The 19,449-nt window shown below is 43.0% G+C and overlaps 1 protein-coding gene across 4 annotated transcripts; it reads left to right on the top strand.

Annotated features, from left to right (window-relative positions):
- The first annotated feature begins 590 nt into the window (after positions 1-590).
- Positions 591-19,145, top strand: MTFR2 (mitochondrial fission regulator 2). 4 transcript variants are annotated; one of them, XM_077813089.1, is made up of 8 exons: positions 591-1,437; positions 2,214-2,342; positions 2,768-2,872; positions 3,110-3,234; positions 8,957-9,177; positions 10,273-10,579; positions 14,922-15,102; positions 18,258-19,145. In XM_077813089.1, the coding sequence occupies exons 1-8, from the start codon at positions 1,375-1,377 to the stop codon at positions 18,354-18,356; spliced, it is 1,230 nt and encodes a 409-aa protein (XP_077669215.1). In that variant the 5' UTR covers positions 591-1,374; the 3' UTR covers positions 18,357-19,145. The 4 variants fall into 4 exon arrangements, with proteins under 4 accessions (XP_077669215.1, XP_077669214.1, XP_077669217.1 ...); XM_077813088.1 differs by having other exon boundaries at positions 2,214-2,348; XM_077813091.1 differs by having other exon boundaries at positions 592-843; positions 2,214-2,348.
- The last annotated feature ends 304 nt before the right edge of the window (positions 19,146-19,449 follow it).

The raw sequence follows: 19,449 nt of genomic DNA, 5'->3' as shown, positions 1-19,449 counted from the left end.
GGACGCAGGAGCCGCTGCCGACCCCGAGGAAGAACGTATCGCGTTCGGCAGAGGCAGAACAGCCCCCAGCCTCTGCGAGCGGAACGCTCCCCCGCCCCGCGCTTTCCTATTGGTTCAGCCGTCGAATCCTCGTTTTCCGCCACGCCCCTAGTCCGTGGTGGGTCGATTTGTGCGTCACGCCCCCATCCGCTCTACCCAATCGGCTTTGCGAGGCGCTAGTTTTGATTTGATTTCGCCGCGGTGCAGCGCCGGGGTGAGGAAGGGGCGGGGGCCCGGGAAGGACCCCTTGAGGCCCGGAGGAGCGCGAGAGGAGGGGAGGGGTCGCACACGTCGCGTCACGCGGCCACCGTCAAGCCCGCTCGCGGGGGGCGCGCGCTGTCACCGTTGAAGGGGACGCGGTGGCGGTGGCGGCGGGGGGTAGGCGGGACGCGTTACGCTGGGTTGGGGGTTATTTAGGGTCCCTGGGTCAGAGCTGATGGGCCGGGCTGTCTGACGTGTCGGCCTTGCGCGCCTCGGCGGTCTTGCCGCTCTGGGGCGGGGCCGGGCCGGGCCGGGCTCGTTCGTGCAGGGGACCGTGGCCCCGCCCTAGGCCGCCCTGTTACCCCCGCTCGCAAGCCTCGACTGGACGGCCTCGGCAACCCGCCCCAAGCTGGGCCGCAAGCCTTGCAGCCCGTTCCGACAGCCGGGCTAGTTCACCCCGCCTGGCACCGGCGGGCCTACAGCGCGACCTGACAGCCCGGGGGCGGAGGGCCTGGTCTGGGGGCGCTGTCGTGTTGCCAGTGGGGGATTTATTGGGGTACCTCATTCACAACCCTGCAAAACGCCCCCGGACAGAATAAAGGCGTGAGCGCTTCCTGTTCTTCGCTAGTAAACAAACAAACGCGCGGGGGGGGCTTTTATGAATTCAGCAGACGTAAGCACGTTTCACAGCACTTCTGAGTAGCTTTTCCGGGACCAATATTTCCCATTTCTTAAAACAAAAACAAAAAAAGTTGATAAATCGTTACAAGAGAGACGTCCTCCAATTGCATCTAAAACAATGGGATGTTCTTTATTTTTCAAATATTGCTGATTTTAAAACAAGATCCAGGACTAAGATCAGTGGGTCTCCACTGATGGCCGCGTGTGTAGGGGTCTAGCATTTGATGTTCTGGCTTCTCAGCTGCCATGGGGCTTGAATCTGTTCTCACTGTGGTCAGTGGCCATAGAAGTGAACCCTTAGTGTGTGGAGAAGTTTGAGCAGGAGTTTGTCTTTTGTCTTGAAGTGATGCTCTTTTCTATTTGCAGCTGTAGAAAGGGTAACTTGAACTTTTCTGGGATATATGTGAAACTAATGTTTATAACCAGCTTTTGAATTCTGGGACTGTTCTATAAATGGCTCTACTGCTGAATCTCATAAGGCAACTGCTAGAATACTTTGGTGTACCAGCTGATCAGGTAAACTGATATTACTAGTGATCTATTGGTTTGCTGCTCAAGTTCATGGTTGTATGGTAAGCATGAATGAGGGTAGGTGAGTGCGTGTATTGTTTTAAGAGATTTCTGTCAGTGTGTGCAGGTGGTGAATGAAGGATGTGTGCTGCAGTAAAAGGGTTATATGTGCTTGGGGTTATTGCATCATTTATATACATACCAGTAACCCTATGTGGACATTGCACTGTAGTGGTATAATTATTCTGGTAAACTTCCTTCGGTAGACAAGCTGAAAGGCCCATCTGATGATTTTACTTGTTACATTTTGCCTTCATCTATTAACTAGCATGTCAGACTTCCAAATGGTAATTAATTCAATGCTTCATAGACCCTGATCACAGGAGGTGCTGAGCACATACAGTTTTTATGGATTTCAGTAGAAATTATAGGGCCTCACCATCTGTGGATCAGGACCATAATCCTTAGAAAACCTAATATGTCAGACTGTTATGCAACTCTTTTTGGTGTGAACTAGATTGAGAATGTCCAGCACTAATTGTAGCGCCACAAGTTTTAACCTCAAAGAACTTACGTATGCTCAGCATTTCTCAGATCTATGTGCAAACTTAATGTGGTAGTAAAAATGCCACCACTTGTTCTACACCACTGTTGCTACTGGTGGAACTACACTAGTGCTAGACCAACTGTAGGAAAAGTACTAGTGTAGACAAGGTTACACTGACTAACCTTTGTTTTTGTTTAAAGGTCTTTGGTTTGACAGTAGCTTTTTCTTTTGGCAGTTCATAACAAGGTGGGAAGCTCATATAGACCATAGCAGCATTGGCCGTATGATTGAAACATGTCTTCCTTCAACCCCCTTCTCAAGAAGGCACTTTCTTCAGGTATATGCTGTCATAAGGAAATGTCAGGTGAAGGTATCTTAAATCTTTTTTTATGATTTCCCCAACCATTTTTGGTCCCAGTGGTTTGTGTATCCAGATACAGGCTACATTGTCTCATTTGTTCTGGGTGGAGCCTTTGTTCTCCAACAGACCTTCTAGATACCCTCCTGTCTAGGAGGTGTAGTCAGTTTCATCCTCTATTGGTCTTCATGTAGAGTGTCCTGGCATATCTCCACATACATCACAGAAACTTGAAAACTGGTCCTGGAAGAGAAATCCTCCTGAGGTCGTTTCTGAATCCTAGCTCCATTAGGATAGCAAACATTTTTGTAGACCAATCTAAGTATGTAACTGTCAGGTCACATATGGTATGATCTCTTAATGATTTTGAAAAACATAAATTTTTGTATCATTGAGTTAAAAACCCAGATTTCTTTTGTTTATCTCTTTAGATTATATCAGCTTGGCAAAGTAAGGAATATGGATCTACCCGAAGCATTGTTCGTAGACTTGGGACAGTTCTTGCTTTAGAACCTTGTCCAAGACCTCACTTTCAGGTGAGTGGATTATTGCTACTCTTAACATTTCATTATTTAAGCAAGAAGTCTCACGTTAAATTTAACAATGGCTTTCCTAATCTTTTTATCTTTCATGACTATGGTAATACTGCATCTTTTCTGTTCAATGTCTTTCACTTATCTAATACTGAGTCCCTCGTATTTGAGGAAGTTTTATTGTTAAACCGAAATTCTTTACTTTGCAGAGGCCTGACTTTTTTCTTGCTTTCTTTTTAGATGGTCCAAGACCTGAATTCTTTGGATTATGATGAACAAAGTACAACTCCAAGCTCTGTAGTTCCATCTCTTGGTGATATTTTAAGGGTGGTAAATGATGAGGGAGAAACTTTTGCTAGATTTAGGCAAGTAAAGGCTCTGTTTTTATTTTGATAGGAATGACTCAGGTCCTGTAGCCTATGATACTGGCAATTGTCTAAACCTTTCTGGGCCCTAGCAAAATTGACACTTTAGAAGTTAGCTCTTCCTCTTGATTTTTTTTTCCCAGCAATTCTTGTCTATGCTTTAGCTAATATTATATAGCATACACATAGAGTGGAGGATTCCCACACTTTGAGCTCCTTCTTCCCTGTTGTTGTACAGTACCAGGAATGTTGCTGGCATTTGCACATGGTGCTTTCATTCACAAAGCGTTTGGGGGTGGGGTGAATGTTGGTGGAATCTAATCCTAACACTCTCCTCTAACCTCTTATTGTTGGGTAATAAACTCTATCCCCTTTTTGCAGATGAGAACATTGGGGCAGAAATATTAAAGGGTCCCTGTTATCTCAAAATCAGTTTTGTTAAATTGTTACCCACTGCTGTTACAAGTAAACCTCTAAGACAGAGGTGGGCAAACTACATCCCGCGGGCCACATCCGGCTCGCAGGACCCTCCTGCCCGGCCCCTGAGCCCCTGGCCCAGGAGGGTGGCCCAGGAGGCTAGCCCCCGGCCCCTCCCCCGCAGCCTCAGCTCACTGTGCTTCATGGTAAGGGGGCAGGGAGTAGGGCGGGTTGGATAGAGAGCAGGGGAGTTCGGGGTGGTGGTCAGGAGGTGTGGAGGGGGTGGATAGGGGTCGGGGCAGTCAGAGGGTAGGGAACGGGGGTTGAATGGGGGCAGTCAGGAAGGAGATGGGAGGGGGTTGGATGGGGCGGTGTGGGGGCAGTCGGGCAGGGTTTCTGGGGGCAATCAGGGGACAGAGAGAAGGGGTGATTGGATGGGGCAGGGGTCCCGGAAGGGCGGGGGCGGCTGTCAAGGGGCAAGAAACGTGGCGGGGGGGCAGGTGGGGGTATACAATTGTCAAAACCCGATGTGGCCCTCAGGCCAAAAAGTTTGCCCTTCCCTGCTCTAAGAATACCATAAATGAAAGAAAAGTTTTACATATTTTAAAAGTTTGTTTGCCTTGGGTATAGGCTGTTTCACCATTTCTTCTTTCATTTAATTTTTTCTGCTTTCATGCAGTGCGAAGGGAGTATAATTAATAAAATAAGAAAATGTAATTTGTAAAACAGCAACATATTGTTGCGGAACTTGGACAGGCATAGCACATGAAGTTATTTTTAACTTAAAAAAAATTAATAGACACAAAGTTGACTATGTATGTCCCTTTTAAATGACTTTTACCCAAAGTCACAGAGGAAGTGGATATTTCAGAGCTAGGGCTTGGTTGTTTATGCTGCTTAATGTGCTCAGACGACTAACCCACAGCTCAGTTAACATTTGGTATTTTTATTGGATGTTGCAAATCTAGTTTTTATATTGCATGGGTTTGTCGTCTTTTGATCTTGTCTGTTGGTGTGAAACTACAAGAAGAAGTAGGGAGATCAGAATTGGCTGGTACGTTTTTGCTTTTTTGGGGTTAGAAGGAATATTGCAATTCTAGTCTCTCTTCTTATCACAATACTTGTCTCTCTCAAGCTGTTAGTGATGTCACGTTGCTGCTTTACTACGAAAACTGAGAGAATTGCACAAAAATTCCATTGGCCATTATCTTGGCCATTATCTTTGAAAACTCGTGGCGAATGGGAGAAGTCCCAGATGACTGGAAAAAGGCTAATGTAGTGCCAATCTTTAAAAAAGGGAAGAAGGAGGATCCTGGGAACTACAGGCCAGTCAGCCTCACCTCAGTCCCCGGAAAAATCATGGAGCAGGTCCTCAAGGAATCAATCCTGAAGCACTTACATGAGAGGAAAGTGATCAGGAGCAGTCAGCATGGATTCACCAAGGGAAGGTCATGCCTGACTAATCGCCTTCTATGATGAGATTACTGGTTCTGTGGATGAAGGGAAAGCAGTGGATGTATTGTTTCTTGACTTTAGCAGAGCTTTTGACACGGTCTCCCATAGCATTCTTGTCAGCAAGTTAAAAAAGTATGGGCTGGATGAATGCACTATAAGGTGGGTAGAAAGTTGGCTAGATTGTCGGGCTCAACGGGTAATGATCAATGGCTCCATGTCTAGTTGGCAGCCGGTGTCAAGTGGAGTGCCCCAGGGGTCGGTCCTGGGGCCGGTTTTGTTCAATATCTTCATAAATGATCTGGAGGATGGTGTGGATTGCACTCTCAGCAAATTTGCAGATGATACTAAACTGGGAGGAGTGGTAGATATGCTGGAGGGCAGGGATAGGATACAGAGGGACCTAGACAAATTGGAGGATTGGGCCAAAAGAAATCTGATGAGGTTCAATAAGGATAAGTGCAGGGTCCTGCACTTCGGATGGAAGAACCCAATGCACAGCTACAGACTAGGGACAGAATGGCTAGGCAGCAGTTCTGCGGAAAAGGACCTAGGGGTGACAGTGGACGAGAAGCTGGATATGAGTCAGCAGTGTGCCCTTGTTGCCAAGAAGGCCAATGGCATTTTGGGATGTATAAGTAGGGGCATAGCGAGCAGATCAAGGAACGTGATCGTTCCCCTCTATTCGACATTGGTGAGGCCTCATCTGGAGTACTGTGTCCAGTTTTGGGCCCCACACTACAAGAAGGATGTGGATAAATTGGAGAGAGTCCAGCGAAGGGCAACAAAAATGATTAGGGTCTGGAACACATGACTTATGAGGAGAGGCTGAGGGAACTGGGATTGTTTAGTCTGCAGAAGAGAAGAATGAGGGGGGATTTGATAGCTGCTTTCAACTACCTGAGAGGTGGTTCCAGAGAGGATGGTTCTAGACTATTCTCAGTGGTAGAAGAGGACAGGACAAGGAGTAATGGTCTCAAGTTGCAGTGGGGGAGGTTTAGGTTGGATATTAGGAAAAACTTTTCCACTAGGAGGGTGGTGAAACACTGGAATGCGTTACCTAGGGAGGTGGTAGAATCTCCTTCCTTAGAAGTTTTTAAGATCAGGCTTGACAAAGCCCTGGCTGGGATGATTTAATTGGGGATTGGTCCTGCTTTGAGCAGGGGGTTGGACTAGATGACCTCCTGAGGTCCCTTCCAACCCTGATATTCTATGATTCTATGATAAGTGTAGATCCTTGATGATGCGTTGCAGAGGTTTTAGTTGGGGGTTGAAGGTGATGGCTAGTGGCGTTCTGTCATTTTCTTTGTTGGGCCTGTGCTGTAGTAGTGACTTCTGGGTACTCTTCTGGCTGTGTCAGTCTGTTTCTTCACTTCAGCAGGTGGGTATTGTAGTTGTAAGAGTGCTTGATAGAGATCTTGTAGGTGTTTCTCTGTCTGAAGGGTTGGAGCAAATGCGGTTGTATCGTAGAGCTTGGCTGTAGACAATTGATCATGTGGTGTAGTCTGGGTGAAAGCTGGAGGCATGTAGGTAGGAATAGTGGTCAGTAGGTTTCCGGTATAGGGTGGTGTTTATGTGACCGTCGCTTATTAGCACCGTAGTGTCCAGGAAGTGGATCTCTTGTGTGGACTGGTCCAGGCTGAGGTTGATGGTGGGATGGAAATTGTTGAAATCATGGTGGAATTCCTCAAGGGCTTCTTTTCCATGGGTCCAGATGATGAAGATGTCATCAACGAAGCGCAAGTAGAGTAGAGGCATTAGGGGACGAGAGCTGAGGAAGCGTTGTTCTAAGTCAGCCATAAAAATGTTGGCATACTGTGGGGCCATGTGGGTACCCATAGCAGTGCCGCTGATCTGAAGGTATACGTTGTCCCCAACCGTGAAGTAATTATGGGTGAGGACAAAGTCACAAAGTTCAGCCACCAGGTTAGCCGTGACATTATCGGGGATACTGTTCCTGACGGCTTGTAGTCCATCTTTGTGTGGAATGTTGGTGTAGAGGGCTTCTACATCCATAGTGGCTAGGATGGTATTTTCAGGAAGATCACCGAAGAATTGTAGTTTCCTCAGGAAGTCAGTGGTATCTCGAAGATAGCTGGGAGTGCTGGTAGCGTAGGGCCTGAGGATGGCGTCTACATAGCCAGACAATCCTACTGTCAGGGTGCCAATGCCTGAGATGATGTGGCGTCCAGGATTTCCAGGTTTATGGATCTTGGGTAGCAGATAGAATACCCCAGGTCGGGGTTCCAGAGGTGTGTCTGTGTGGATTTGTTCTTGTGCTTTTTCAGGGAGTTTCTTGAGCAAATGCTGTAGTTTCTTTTGGTAATCCTCAGTGGGATCAGAGGGTAATGGCTTGTAGAAAGTGGTGTTGGAGAGCTGCCTAGCAGCCTCTTGTTCATATTCCGACCTATTCATGATGACGACAGCACCTCCTTTGTCCGCCTTTTTGATTATGATGTCAGAGTTGTTTCTGAGGCTGTGGATGGTATTGTGTTCTGCACGGCTGAGGTTATGGGGCAAGTGATGCTGCTTTTCCACAATTTCAGCCCGTGCACATTGGCTGAAGACTGGGAGTGGATGGGTCATTACACAAAGTAAAACTATTTCCTCATGTTTATCCCCCCCCTCCACCCCCCACTGTTCCTCAGACGTTCTTGTCAACTGCTGGAAATGGCCCACCTTGATTATCACTACAAAAGGTACCCCCCGCTCTCCTGCTTGTAATAGCTCACCTTAAGTGATCACTCTGGTTACTGGTACTTCTCTATGTATATAAATCTCCCCACTGTATTTTCCACTGAATGCATCCAATGAAGTGAGCTACAGCTCACTTCAGCTTATGTTCAAATAAATGTGTTAGTCTCTAAGGTGCCACAAGTACTCCTTTTCTTCCTGCACTTATAGTTTCCCCATTCTAATTACAAGATGAACTCCAGCTCTAGGTCCATGGAATACTTGAAGGGAGCATGCATTGTAATCCAAATTAACTTCTCCTTGTGGGGTAATCTGGAGAGCAAGAGGAAACTGTGGGTAGGCCCTGGTAGGGCAGGGAGACAGAAGACAAAATGTTATATGCCTGCCTAAAGCAAAATGATGAATCCCATGGTATCTTGTGAAAAATGCCAGATTCCTTGGCTGGAAAACCCCTTGGGCCCTGATTGAGATGAATGAAGCAGGTCACACTGTTTTAAGTTTTGTTTCAGGCTCTACTCAAGCAGGTGACACACTATCAGTTGATACACGTTTAATGTTTTCTAGTTATCTGCCATAAGGGCTACAATGTGCGTTTAGTATTCCCTCCAGTGCAGCTGTCTTGTCCCTGAACCCACATGCTGCTTCTGGGGCTATTAACACTCTTGGGAGTCCTCGCTGGGTGTGTCTCATCACCTTCTACACCCATTTCTCTTCCTTATTCATGCATCTAAATTTATAGCTGCCCTTTTCCTGATTGTATCTAGGCAGAAAGTGCTCTTTGTTACCTCTTTTTACAACTCAATCATTTAGCATAACCATTGTGTAATGGTCAATCTCTGCTGCTAAGTAAATTGCCCAAGTATTCTAAAAAGTGCGTTTTCAAGGGGTTTTTCTTGATAACCTTTTAAAAAAAATTTAATACTTAAAAATGCAACATTTAGCGCTTATAAAACAATGTAATGCAAAATGTCTTGTGAAAGAGATGAAGTTCTGAAACATTAAAGCCTAATGTCATTGTCAATGGTGTTTCATAACTTCAATTTCTTGTGCCAGTAACTTAAAAAATGCATTTTTAATCTAATCCTTTCCCCTGTGGGGGGCATGAAACTGTTACTATTCAGTTGAAACTTTAAAAAGTTTTATATTTTAATTTTTTTAGGGCTGAATCAAGGGTAAAGGAAATAATTACAGTTGACCATGATGTATCTCCAACTATAGTTTCCTTGCCAGCTGTTCTAAAAAGTAGAGCAGAAAAAGAAAATCTTGTGAATGAAGAAGCAATTAAAAAAATTTCTGCACTTGAAAATGAGTTAACTCTTCTTCGTGCCCAGATTGCTGCAATTGTTGCAGTGCAAGGATCAAGAAATAGCAATCAATCAGGTAAGCTTGTTTCTGTTTAAACTACAGTCTTTAAACTTTGAGCTTCCTTTGTTTTATGCCTGTACTTATCCCGTGATTAACTTTTTATCTAAATTTATGTGAATTAAGTGAAAAGTATTTTGAATTCAGGATTGTTTTTTCTTATATTTATAAATTAATTTTTTTTCACTCTCCTCACATTCCGGACAGTTCATCACCTTCAAGTTGGAATTGATTTAAATCATCTGTTTTTCTGGTGAAGCCCACAATAGTGTGGATCATTCTGCACTGTCACATGAGAGAGTGCCTGGGCCACCAATTCGATAGCCTCACCCTTTATATTATAAGGGTGAGCAAGGAGCAATCCTATATTTAGCCTGCCTAACACTCTGCATAACCACTCTGCATTATAAAAGATTCGTCTGATCTTTTTTGCTCTAACATCTGAATTGTTTGTAGCAAGTCTTTTATAATGTGTCGGGGAAAAGCCCTTGGGCTAGAGGGTTTTTCTTGGTCTTGTGGAATTCTGTGTAGATTTAGCTGAGTTACAAACTGTTAATTACCATTTCCCTTGTACTTAATAAAATTTTAGGTATGCTGCCAAAATAATTGAACAAAACATTCTAAAGAGCTGGACCCATGTCTCAAGAGCAACACGCTCTGCACTGGGTATGCCTAGGAGCTACTGTATCAATGAGAATGGTGCGGGTGGAGGGAGAGACCGGTTGGGGCTTGTTTGTATGCATTATGATATTGTTTTTAATTACATGGTCACACTTAGCTTTTCCCCAACAGGACCCCTGCCTCATTCAGTGCACAGGCTGGATGTACAAATGGACAGAATTAAGGTTGCATAGACATCTTAAATCTAGCATTTTCTAAGTCTTGATTGCTTGATTTTGAAACCTAAATAACTTTCGCTTAACCGTTCTTTTTATGTAATTATTTCTGGTAGCACCATGTTGTGCTAGGTGTTTGACATTTTAAGAAAAAACAGATTAGGATCTTGCAGTATAACTCAGATACCCTGGACTTGGCTTGATCTTCTCAAAATTTCACAGATTAGTAACTCATTCTCTGAATTAAAAAAATACTACTACTTATTTTCTTTGATAGGTTCAGATGTCTTGAATTCATTTGGCATTCCAAGTGGTTCTTTCCCAGTGCCAGCAATGACTTCTACTCCATTGTTCACCGCACCAGATCACTTCGTAATTCCTCCACCTCCCCCACTTCCCTCCATAGCACCATCTGGCTTTGATGCCAGTAATTCAGCAGTTGAACTTATTAAACAACGTCGTGCTGCAAGTAAGACCAGCTCAACAACTGTTGACAAAGGTGAACACCAGAAGACAAAGGATGTTCTTAGTATGATGGATGTTTTGAAGGATATAAACAAAATTCGACTGCGAACTATTGAGAAGTAAGTTGATTTAAATGACATATTTTTGGTTTACTCTTAAATACACAACACTACAGTATTTAGGGAGCAGCAGATAATGCTGGGGTGAAAACTTGTTTAATGGACAGGTGCTCCTGACAACTACCTGAGGTGATAGAATCGCAGGACTGAAAGGGTCCTCGAGAGGTCTTTCTAGTCCAGTTCCCTGCACTCAAGGCAGGGCTAAGCATTATCTGACTATCCCTGACAGGTATTTGTCTAACCTACTCTTAAAAATCTCCAATGACAGAGATTCCACAACCTCCCTAGGCAATTTATTTTAGTGCTTAACTATCCTGACAGGAAGTTTTTCCTAATGTCCAATGTAAGCTGCCCTTGCTGCAATTTAATCCTATTGCTTCTTATCCTATCCTCAGAGATTAAGGAGAACAATTTTTCTCCCTCCTCCTTGTAACAACTTTTTATGTACTTGAAAACTGTTATCCTATTCCCTTTCTGCCTTCTTTTCTCCAGACTAACAAACCCATTTTTTTCCAATCTTGCCTCATAAGTCATTTTCTAGACCCTTAATCATTTTTGTTGCTCTTCTCTGGTTTCTCCAGTTTGTCCACATCTTTCCTGAAATGTGGTGCCCAGAACAGGACACACTACTCCAGTTGAGGCCTAATCAGCAAGGAGTAGAGTGAAAGAATTACTTTTCATCTTGCTTACAGCACTCCTGCTAATATATCCCAGAATAATGTTTGCTTTTTTTGCAACAGTGTTACATTGTTGACTCATATTTAGTTTGTGATCCATTCTGACCTCCAGATCCCTTTCTGCAGTACTCCTCCTTTAGGCAGTCATTTCCCATTTTGTATATATGCAGCTGATTGTTCTTTCCTAAGTGGAGTACTTTGCATTTGTCCTTATTGAATTTTATCCTGTTTACTTCAGACCATTTCTCTAGTTTGTCCAGATCATTTTGAATTTTAATCTTATCCTCCAAAGCACTTGCATCCGCTCCCAGCTTTGTATTGTCTGCAAATTTTAAGTGTACTCTCTATGCCACTATCTAAATCATTGATGAAGATATTGAACAGACCCGGACCCAGAACTGATCCCTGTGGGACCCCACTTCATATACCCTTCCAGTTTGACTGTGAACCAGTGATGATTACTCACTGGGAACAGTTTTCCAACCAATTATGCACTCACCTTATAGTAGCTTCATCTAGGTTGTATTTCCCTAGTTTGAGAAGGTCATGCAAGACAGTATCAAAAGCCTTATTAAAGTCAAGGTATACCACATCTACTGCTTCTCCCCTATCCACAAGGCTTGTTAGGCAAGTAGTTTGTCATTTAACACTTTCCTAAGGGTACATCTACACAGCAAAACTCCCCTCCCCCCACATGGGCAGTGAGTCTCACACCTGGGGTCAACTGACTCAGACTTGCACTATGGGGTTAAAAATAGCAGTGTAGATGTTCCTGCTCAGGCTCTGAGACCCACCTGCCTTGCTGGTCTCAGGGACTTGGTTCCAGCCTGAGTGGGAATGTCTGCTCTATTTATAGCCCTTTAGCACAAGCCCCACGATCCTGCCCCAGTTGACCTGGGCTCTGACACACTGCTGCTGTTTAGGTTTTTTTGGTCATGTATATGTACCCTGAGAGATTTTGAGCAGGCAGTTTTTCCCTTAGAGTGCTGTATCTTCACTGCCTAGAGTACCAAGTGAAAATGCACTACATACAAAAGCAAAGCATTCTCTAATTTAAAACTGTAGTCTCCTGCATAGGTCAGTCAATCTTTTGTCTCCTGTTTGTTTGTTTTTTTTGATTGGGGCTATTTGGAGTTCACTTACAAAATCGGCTAAATGTGCAGGAAAACAGATCTGAACAAACAAACTTTTGAGTTCATTGTAAAAGGACAACTCCTTGGGGAAATATTGGAAAACTAACAGTACATCCAAAATACACTATTTCTAACTTTGAAGTCTTCAAAAATATATAATGCATGTGTATATTTTAACTGAAAATTTTACTGAACCTAGACCCAAGTCCTTTAGTTTGGTACAAATAATTTTTAATATTTACATGGTTTTGGTCAAAAAGCTAAACTTATGTGATTACAAAACCTATGATTATTAAATATTTGTGTGACTGATATCCTGTGTTCAGAGCCAAAAAGCTCTTTTAGATGTGATACACAGGAAACTAAATAAACACATTTACTGAACTGGAATAAAAATATACTCTAAGGAAGTAGGATAATGTCTGTTTAGAGATCACTGTTGAGGAAAACAATTTAGTGTATATATAAGAACAGAGGGTGAAATCCTGGCCCCAATTAAGTCAGTGAGTGTTATCAATTGGGCCAGGATTTCACCAAGCATATTGTGCACAATAACTGGCACAATTGTGGGCAGATTTTATAGTATAGCAGATTTTAATAAGGCTTTACGTGCCTTCAGTATGTGATTTCACCACATAAGTACTAGGGCCCAGATTCAAAAAGGTGCTTAGACTCTTATAGAGGCAGTTAGAAGCCTATGCCCAACATTTCACCACCGCGAACGTTCTCAAAACTACTGCCAAGTTGCTGCCTAACCCTGTAGGGCACCTAACTCCCTGAAGGACCTAAGTTTCTGTTGATAGGTGTGCTCAAACTGCCTAAGCTCTGACACTGCTCTGCATCAACTGAGCTTCTGAGAGCCCTCTTGCACACTGAACCCCAGTGGGATTCTCATATTAGGTGTCCATCTCCCTCCCTCCCTCCCCCCCTCTCCCCCCGCCCGCCGTATCTATCTCACCTGGAGGGCCTGATCTGGTAGGTGTGCAATGAGCACACCTAACCCACACAAAAGGCAGCCAGGGGCAAGCAGGTCAGGAATTTTTGTGCCTGGCTGACTGATTCAGAATTCCCAGTGGTTCAGGTACTTACTGGGTTCAAGTCCCTGGTCCAAATCAGGCAGAGCGGGGATTTGAGCTTGGGTTTCCAGTATACAAGGTGATTTCCCTAAGCACTGACCTTTTGGCTGTGTTGGGGGGTGGGGAGAATCTCTCTGATATTTCACAAGAAAGGGTTGACCTCATACAAGAGCCTAACTCCAAGAGAGGGTTCACGACTGAGAATCCCAAGCAGAGATTAGTGCCTGCCTTTGGCCAGTCACTCTGGCATGTGAGGCCCAGATCAATGAGGGTTAGACTCCTAATTCCCTTTGTGCATCTGGGCCCAAAGCCCCATTACTTTCCTTCACATTTCACTCCTGACTAGCTTAGGCATCTCCCTGCTCAGCTTGCTGGCTTCTGAGAATCCCTTTCTTACTATCTAACTCTCCTATACAATGCATGGGGATCCTGGTGCCTAACTTGAGGCTGTAAATTCCACTGGGTGGCAGGATGCCTAGAAGTTAGGCATGTCTAAAGTCCCTTTCTAGTTCCAAATGCTATAAATTAAACTTTCAATTCCATTTGCAAACCTACAAACTATATCCACAATCTTTGAGCACGAACTTGTGGGCAGAGCTGAGGTACTCTGAAAAATCAGGGCTTACTTACTCAGTGCTTTGGATTCATAAATAATGCATGACTGGCTTTCAAATAGATATTTTAATAGTATTTCTAACTTCGCATTTGGAAGTTCAGGTACACACTTGAGAACAAAACCAGCCACTGATGCATCTGTGCCAATTTAGCATCCTGGTTGTGGATATTTTGTTGAAGTGTCCTTGTTTGCAAATGGGATCTTGTGTGGTCAACTGGATGAACATGTATATTTGCAAGTTTAATTTTTTACTGAAGTCTTGCATCAGACCATATTACTTTATTATTGTAAAGTCTTTTGAGAATCTTTACAGCTTTTTGTTGATCTTTATGAGAACTCATGAAGATCCAGTGTTTTAACTGAAAACAAATAGGGACAGTAGAGTACTTTAGGAGCATTAAATTAACTTTTTTTCCCAGATTCATAGATTCTAAGGCCAGAAGGGGTCATTGTGACGGACGTATTTGATACGGCAGTATCTGGTAGTACAATGAGACCTCTTTTTAAAATTTATATTTTTATAGGCCTGCCACAATATTCTAATACCTAGAATAAGGAAATATCAGAGGTATTATGAACAACTTAAGTATTTGCTGTGACTGTAGGCAGGGGATTTTTCTTACTATTGTCGCATTTACTTTTATTCTTGTTTGGTCATGGTGAGCCATTTCAGAATACAGTTAGCAATATTACTTGCTAAGTTATGTTTCTGTAACCTGAATGGTATGTGAAGCTGGTCTAGGGTGTAGACTGTAGAGCATACTAGGATAATGTAGTTACTCTCCAGGACCAGCATTAAGTTTTCATGGACTGGACACAGTTTGTCTTTGCTCTTTGTAGGTCACCTGGTGGTACACCTCTTCCTAAGACAAGAAAAAGGCGGAGTTCACAGTGGGATCCAGCAGCTCTAATAGCTCAGGCTCTAAAACAGAAATTTGCACATCAAAATGGCAATGATTCATTGGACAAAGAAAACAGATCTTGTGACACCTCCCCATTTTCCAGTCCAGAAGCCCCTTTGGTAAGCTCTTATTTACTCTCTGACTCCCCAAAAAACCCAAACAAAAATCCCTCATCATACTTTCCATCACCTACACATGAGTATTAGGCTATCAGGGAATGTTGGTGGTCTTGAGACTCTGGAATCATGGAAAACCAGTGAGTGAGTGGCATGGCTTGTTGGTGGAATTAACTATCATGGAACACTGAAGAGAAGAGAGTGGAACTGTGAACTGATAGCGGCTTAGTTTGTTAAAATCTTAAAATTTGTGGAAAATGGGCAGAACATCTGATAATGTGACTAGAGGAAAGCTTGACTAGCTCTTATTTTTTCAGTCCTCGGTGTTGATTTCACAAGTGCCTGTTTTTTATTCTTAGTGTAAAACTGAAAACTGAAATCAATACTGTGAAAGCTGGTTGGTTACCAAACATGTAAATTTGTGATTCAACATACCTATCCTCAAAGGAAGTGGTAGAAATCAAGTGACTAACTTGACGGAAGTAATGAAAACAGAGTTCCTTTTAATCATAGAATATCAGGGTTGGAAGGGACCTCAGGAGGTCATCTAGTCCAACCCCCGACTATAAAGTTAAATATACTCATTGTCAAGTGGCAAGATAGAGAAGACTCACGTTCTGATAAAAAATGCAGTTAATCTTTTTCTGTGAGATCTTCGGACAGTTTTTTATTCAGTGGCACTGTTGCTCTTGAAGTAGAAGAGTAGATTACATCAGTCTGATCATGCAAGTGAGATGTTAACAATGGTATCATAATTGAACATAGCAGCAATGATGATTTGATTACTTCACAACTTTGCAGCATCTGCTTCGTTCAAGAGCAATTTCTGTTAATCTTTAACACTCCCCAAAAGGCAAAGATCACCTTCAAATTGTTTATGGCAAAGTCTAGAACTTGATAAGAAAGTTGTAGCTGCATTATGCTGTCAGAATTACCTTTTATCTAGCACAAAAGGAACACCTGATATAACCAACTGAAGTTCTTTGCCTTGAATGTACTCTTCTGGACTGATTTAAGTTTCTATGTATGCTGCTCGATCAGAGGTGGGCAAACTAGGGCCCGCGGGCCACATCCGGCCCGCAGGACCATCCTGCCCTGAGCTCCGGCCAGGGAGGCTAGCCCCCAGACCCTCCCCCACTGTCCCCTCTCCCCCGCAGCCTGAGCGCGCCATGCTGCCAGCACTCTGGCCCGCCGCTCTTGCCGGGCAGCACAGCAGCGTGGCTGGGTCCAGCATGGTAAGGGGGTGGGGAGTGGGGGGTCCCAGGGTGGCAGTCAGGGAGCAGGGGGCTGTTGGATGGGTCAGGGGTTCGGGGGGGGCAGTCGGGGAGTGGCAGGGGTTGGATGGGTCAGGGGTTCTGGGAGGGCAGTCGGGGCAAAGGGCGGTTGGATGGGGCATAGGTTTTGCGGGGGGGCAGTTAGGGGATGGGGAACGGGGAGTTGGATAGGGTGTGCGAGCCCCAGGGGGCCTGTCAAGGGTCGGGGCACCCCTGTACTAGATGCTCCAAAGTGAGAGAGAGAGAGAGAGAGAGAATACAAGAGCTAAAAGAATCAACACTTCTATTAGAACAAGATGATTGATCAAACATGAGAAATGACCTGATAATGACCACAAGCATGCATGTATTGAAAGTGTTCCTCATTAGCAATACTGATTTTTTTCATCTTTAAAAACCAAGAATGCAGAGAGATGTCTGACAAACCTATGTCATTTGCTCAAAAAATAAAAATATAGTGAAAAATTAGAGAATGTCTTGGGTATAATCATTCTTAACATCCTGGGCGGAGAGAGAGAGAGACACGCACACACAGGCCCCTCCATGCTGGGTAAAGGCTCTACAGTGGTGTAAAAAGTCATTATTCTCCTGCCACAGGAACTATGGAAGATGGCCATAAGCCTTACCATAGGACCCTTGGTAAGTACTGGCAATAGGAACTGTGTTGTAGGTAGGAGGGTTGTGTTATGATGCACAGATTCTGAGCAATATTTCTGCCCATAAAGCAGCCTGCAAAGGTTAACGTAACTTAGCCAAGCCCATAGGGAACTGTGTGTTATGTCACGGCCTGTCTAGCCACTGGAGTAGGTCAGGATTAGGAGGGCACAAAAGTGTTTTAAAGCGAGTGTAATTCCTCTATCACCTACTGCCCTCTTTCTCTTGGCCTGAAAATTCTGTGCAGTGCCTCTTAGAGGTGCATTACAGAATCTCACCTTTGATGTATTGGTGTTCAGCAACCTTATTTCAAATCTGATATTTTTCAAAATAACAGTTCCAAAGCATGTTGTGGAACATCAGAAATTCTGTTGCAGCCACCATCATATTCATGTTTGGTTGACTCAGTGAAGCTAAGAATTCTCAGGAAGACTGTCTTCTACCATAAAAGTGTGTGTTTGAAATTTGCACTGAACATGAGGAAAACTTAATATCAAAATAGTCTGCATTTTACACAACTGTACAGCTAAGTGTTAAATTTATAAAACACAATTGAACAAGATTAGAGATACAATGGTTGCAGTCTCAGTAAAAACGTAGGATAATAAAATAAACACTGGAACTACACAGACAAAATCTGCATTATATTTCTTAGATACTACAGATCCCTTCCATTAAGTAATCAACATGATTGATCCCAAATACAAAAAGTCATAGAACTGGTTGATCCTAGAACAGGTTGTGTAAAATTGTTGGAAAACTGTGAAAGTAAATTAATGGAAGACTGTTGAACTCAATTTGTCAACTTTTAAGACCTGTTGTCCAGCTAGGTTGTCCATCAACTGCTTGTGTGTGAGGGGGCACACATCTGCGTTGGTCTATTGCTGCTAAAAAGGCAAATAAGTTGTTGAGTTTATCCATATCTAAGGTCAGATACAGAAGCAATAGTAGGCCTTTTTATTTAGACTGGGGACTTCAAGCTTTTTGATTTTAACAATGTGAATGTTCTTTTGTGTTTTGAGTAAATACTTACACATATGAAAGGGATTGTTCATGTACATTGTTTCAACTTCACAAAACATTTATGGGTTTCATTTTTCCCAGGCTGGGGAAAACTGCAACAGCCCTTCCAGCCTGCAGTATCTTTTTGCTGAAAATTTTATTCTTTCCCTGTTGAGTATTCTTAGGCATTTTATAGAATTAAAGATTATTTGATTTTTTTTTTTTTAGGTTGGCCGTCCCATTTTGAAGCCAAACTCAAAGAACAACCTTATAAAAGCTGAGGAAGTAACACAGGTATCAACAGGGAAAGCAAGGGTACATATTTAACTGGTGGTGCCATGTAGAAAAACCCAACAACTTGCGTGCTTATGAGCGGCAGGACTACTTCTGGAATAATTTCATAAAATGTGTACACTGGGATGTCCTACTCCCATGCCCCAGGAGCTATGGTTTATAAAACTACCTCTTTTGATTTGAGTGTTCCAACAGTCAAGCTTGTCAGTGTTATCTGCTTATAAAAAATACTTGATTGGCATTTATTACTTTGTAGCTGCAGACAAGAATGTCTGAAGCTAAGTTTTTAGATACTCTGAATGGGAAGCAGATTATATAAAAAAGACTGCATGTTTCTCAGTGTGGAGGCTGAAGTATACATGGGAGCTTGGAAACAAAATATTAATAGCTCAGGAAATTAAGTTTTAAGTCAAGCAGTGTATAATATATAATCAATATTAATAGTCCTTCACTGAGAGGGTAGTACGTCTCCCTGACCTTCATTATAGCTTCCTAAAGCAACTCACTATTCCATGTGCAAACAATCTCCTAACTTATTCTGGATCAACAGAGAAGGCCTGCTTACTATGTAGTGATGATACTTGCCTTGTTTTAATTAAGTCGGATATGAGCTGTGTGTTAACTACCTGCAATGAGAAAAATTTGTGTTCTGTGGCAAAAAAGGCTCTGGAGAGACTTCTGCTTGCACAAGCATAATCTAAATTCATTATGGAAATAAACGTTCATTGGCTATGGTGTCTTTCCCTTTTGCTTCCAGATTTTGGGTCAACATTTTGTTGTTTTGTACATAGTTTATAAAATAAATTTCCCTTTTATGTCATTGATGGTGTTATCCTGTACATTATTTGCAAATTCATTGTTTTGGGTTGTTTTTTTTCCTTGTGTTGCCACAGTTTTTAAAAGATTTGGTCAACTTTATTAAATCAAGCATGCCCTCTAATAGACAACGAAAAGAGGAAAAGTAGATCTAAAATATAATCTCTCTCTCCTACCAGAATATTGGGGGAGGGAACCTTTTAGTCATAAATTCAATAAGGTATGCCTGAAATTTATAAAATGGGAGAGGTTCTTCAAGTTTTTTGTTTGCAGATATGCCAGTACCAGTCTTCAGTGCCCAAGTGGACTG

The sequence above is a fragment of the Eretmochelys imbricata genome, chromosome 3 (genome assembly GCF_965152235.1).
Source record: "Eretmochelys imbricata isolate rEreImb1 chromosome 3, rEreImb1.hap1, whole genome shotgun sequence".
Lineage (NCBI taxonomy): Eukaryota > Metazoa > Chordata > Testudines > Cheloniidae > Eretmochelys > Eretmochelys imbricata.
Note: the sequence above shows the minus strand (reverse complement) of the source record. Positions and strands in the feature narration are given on the sequence as shown.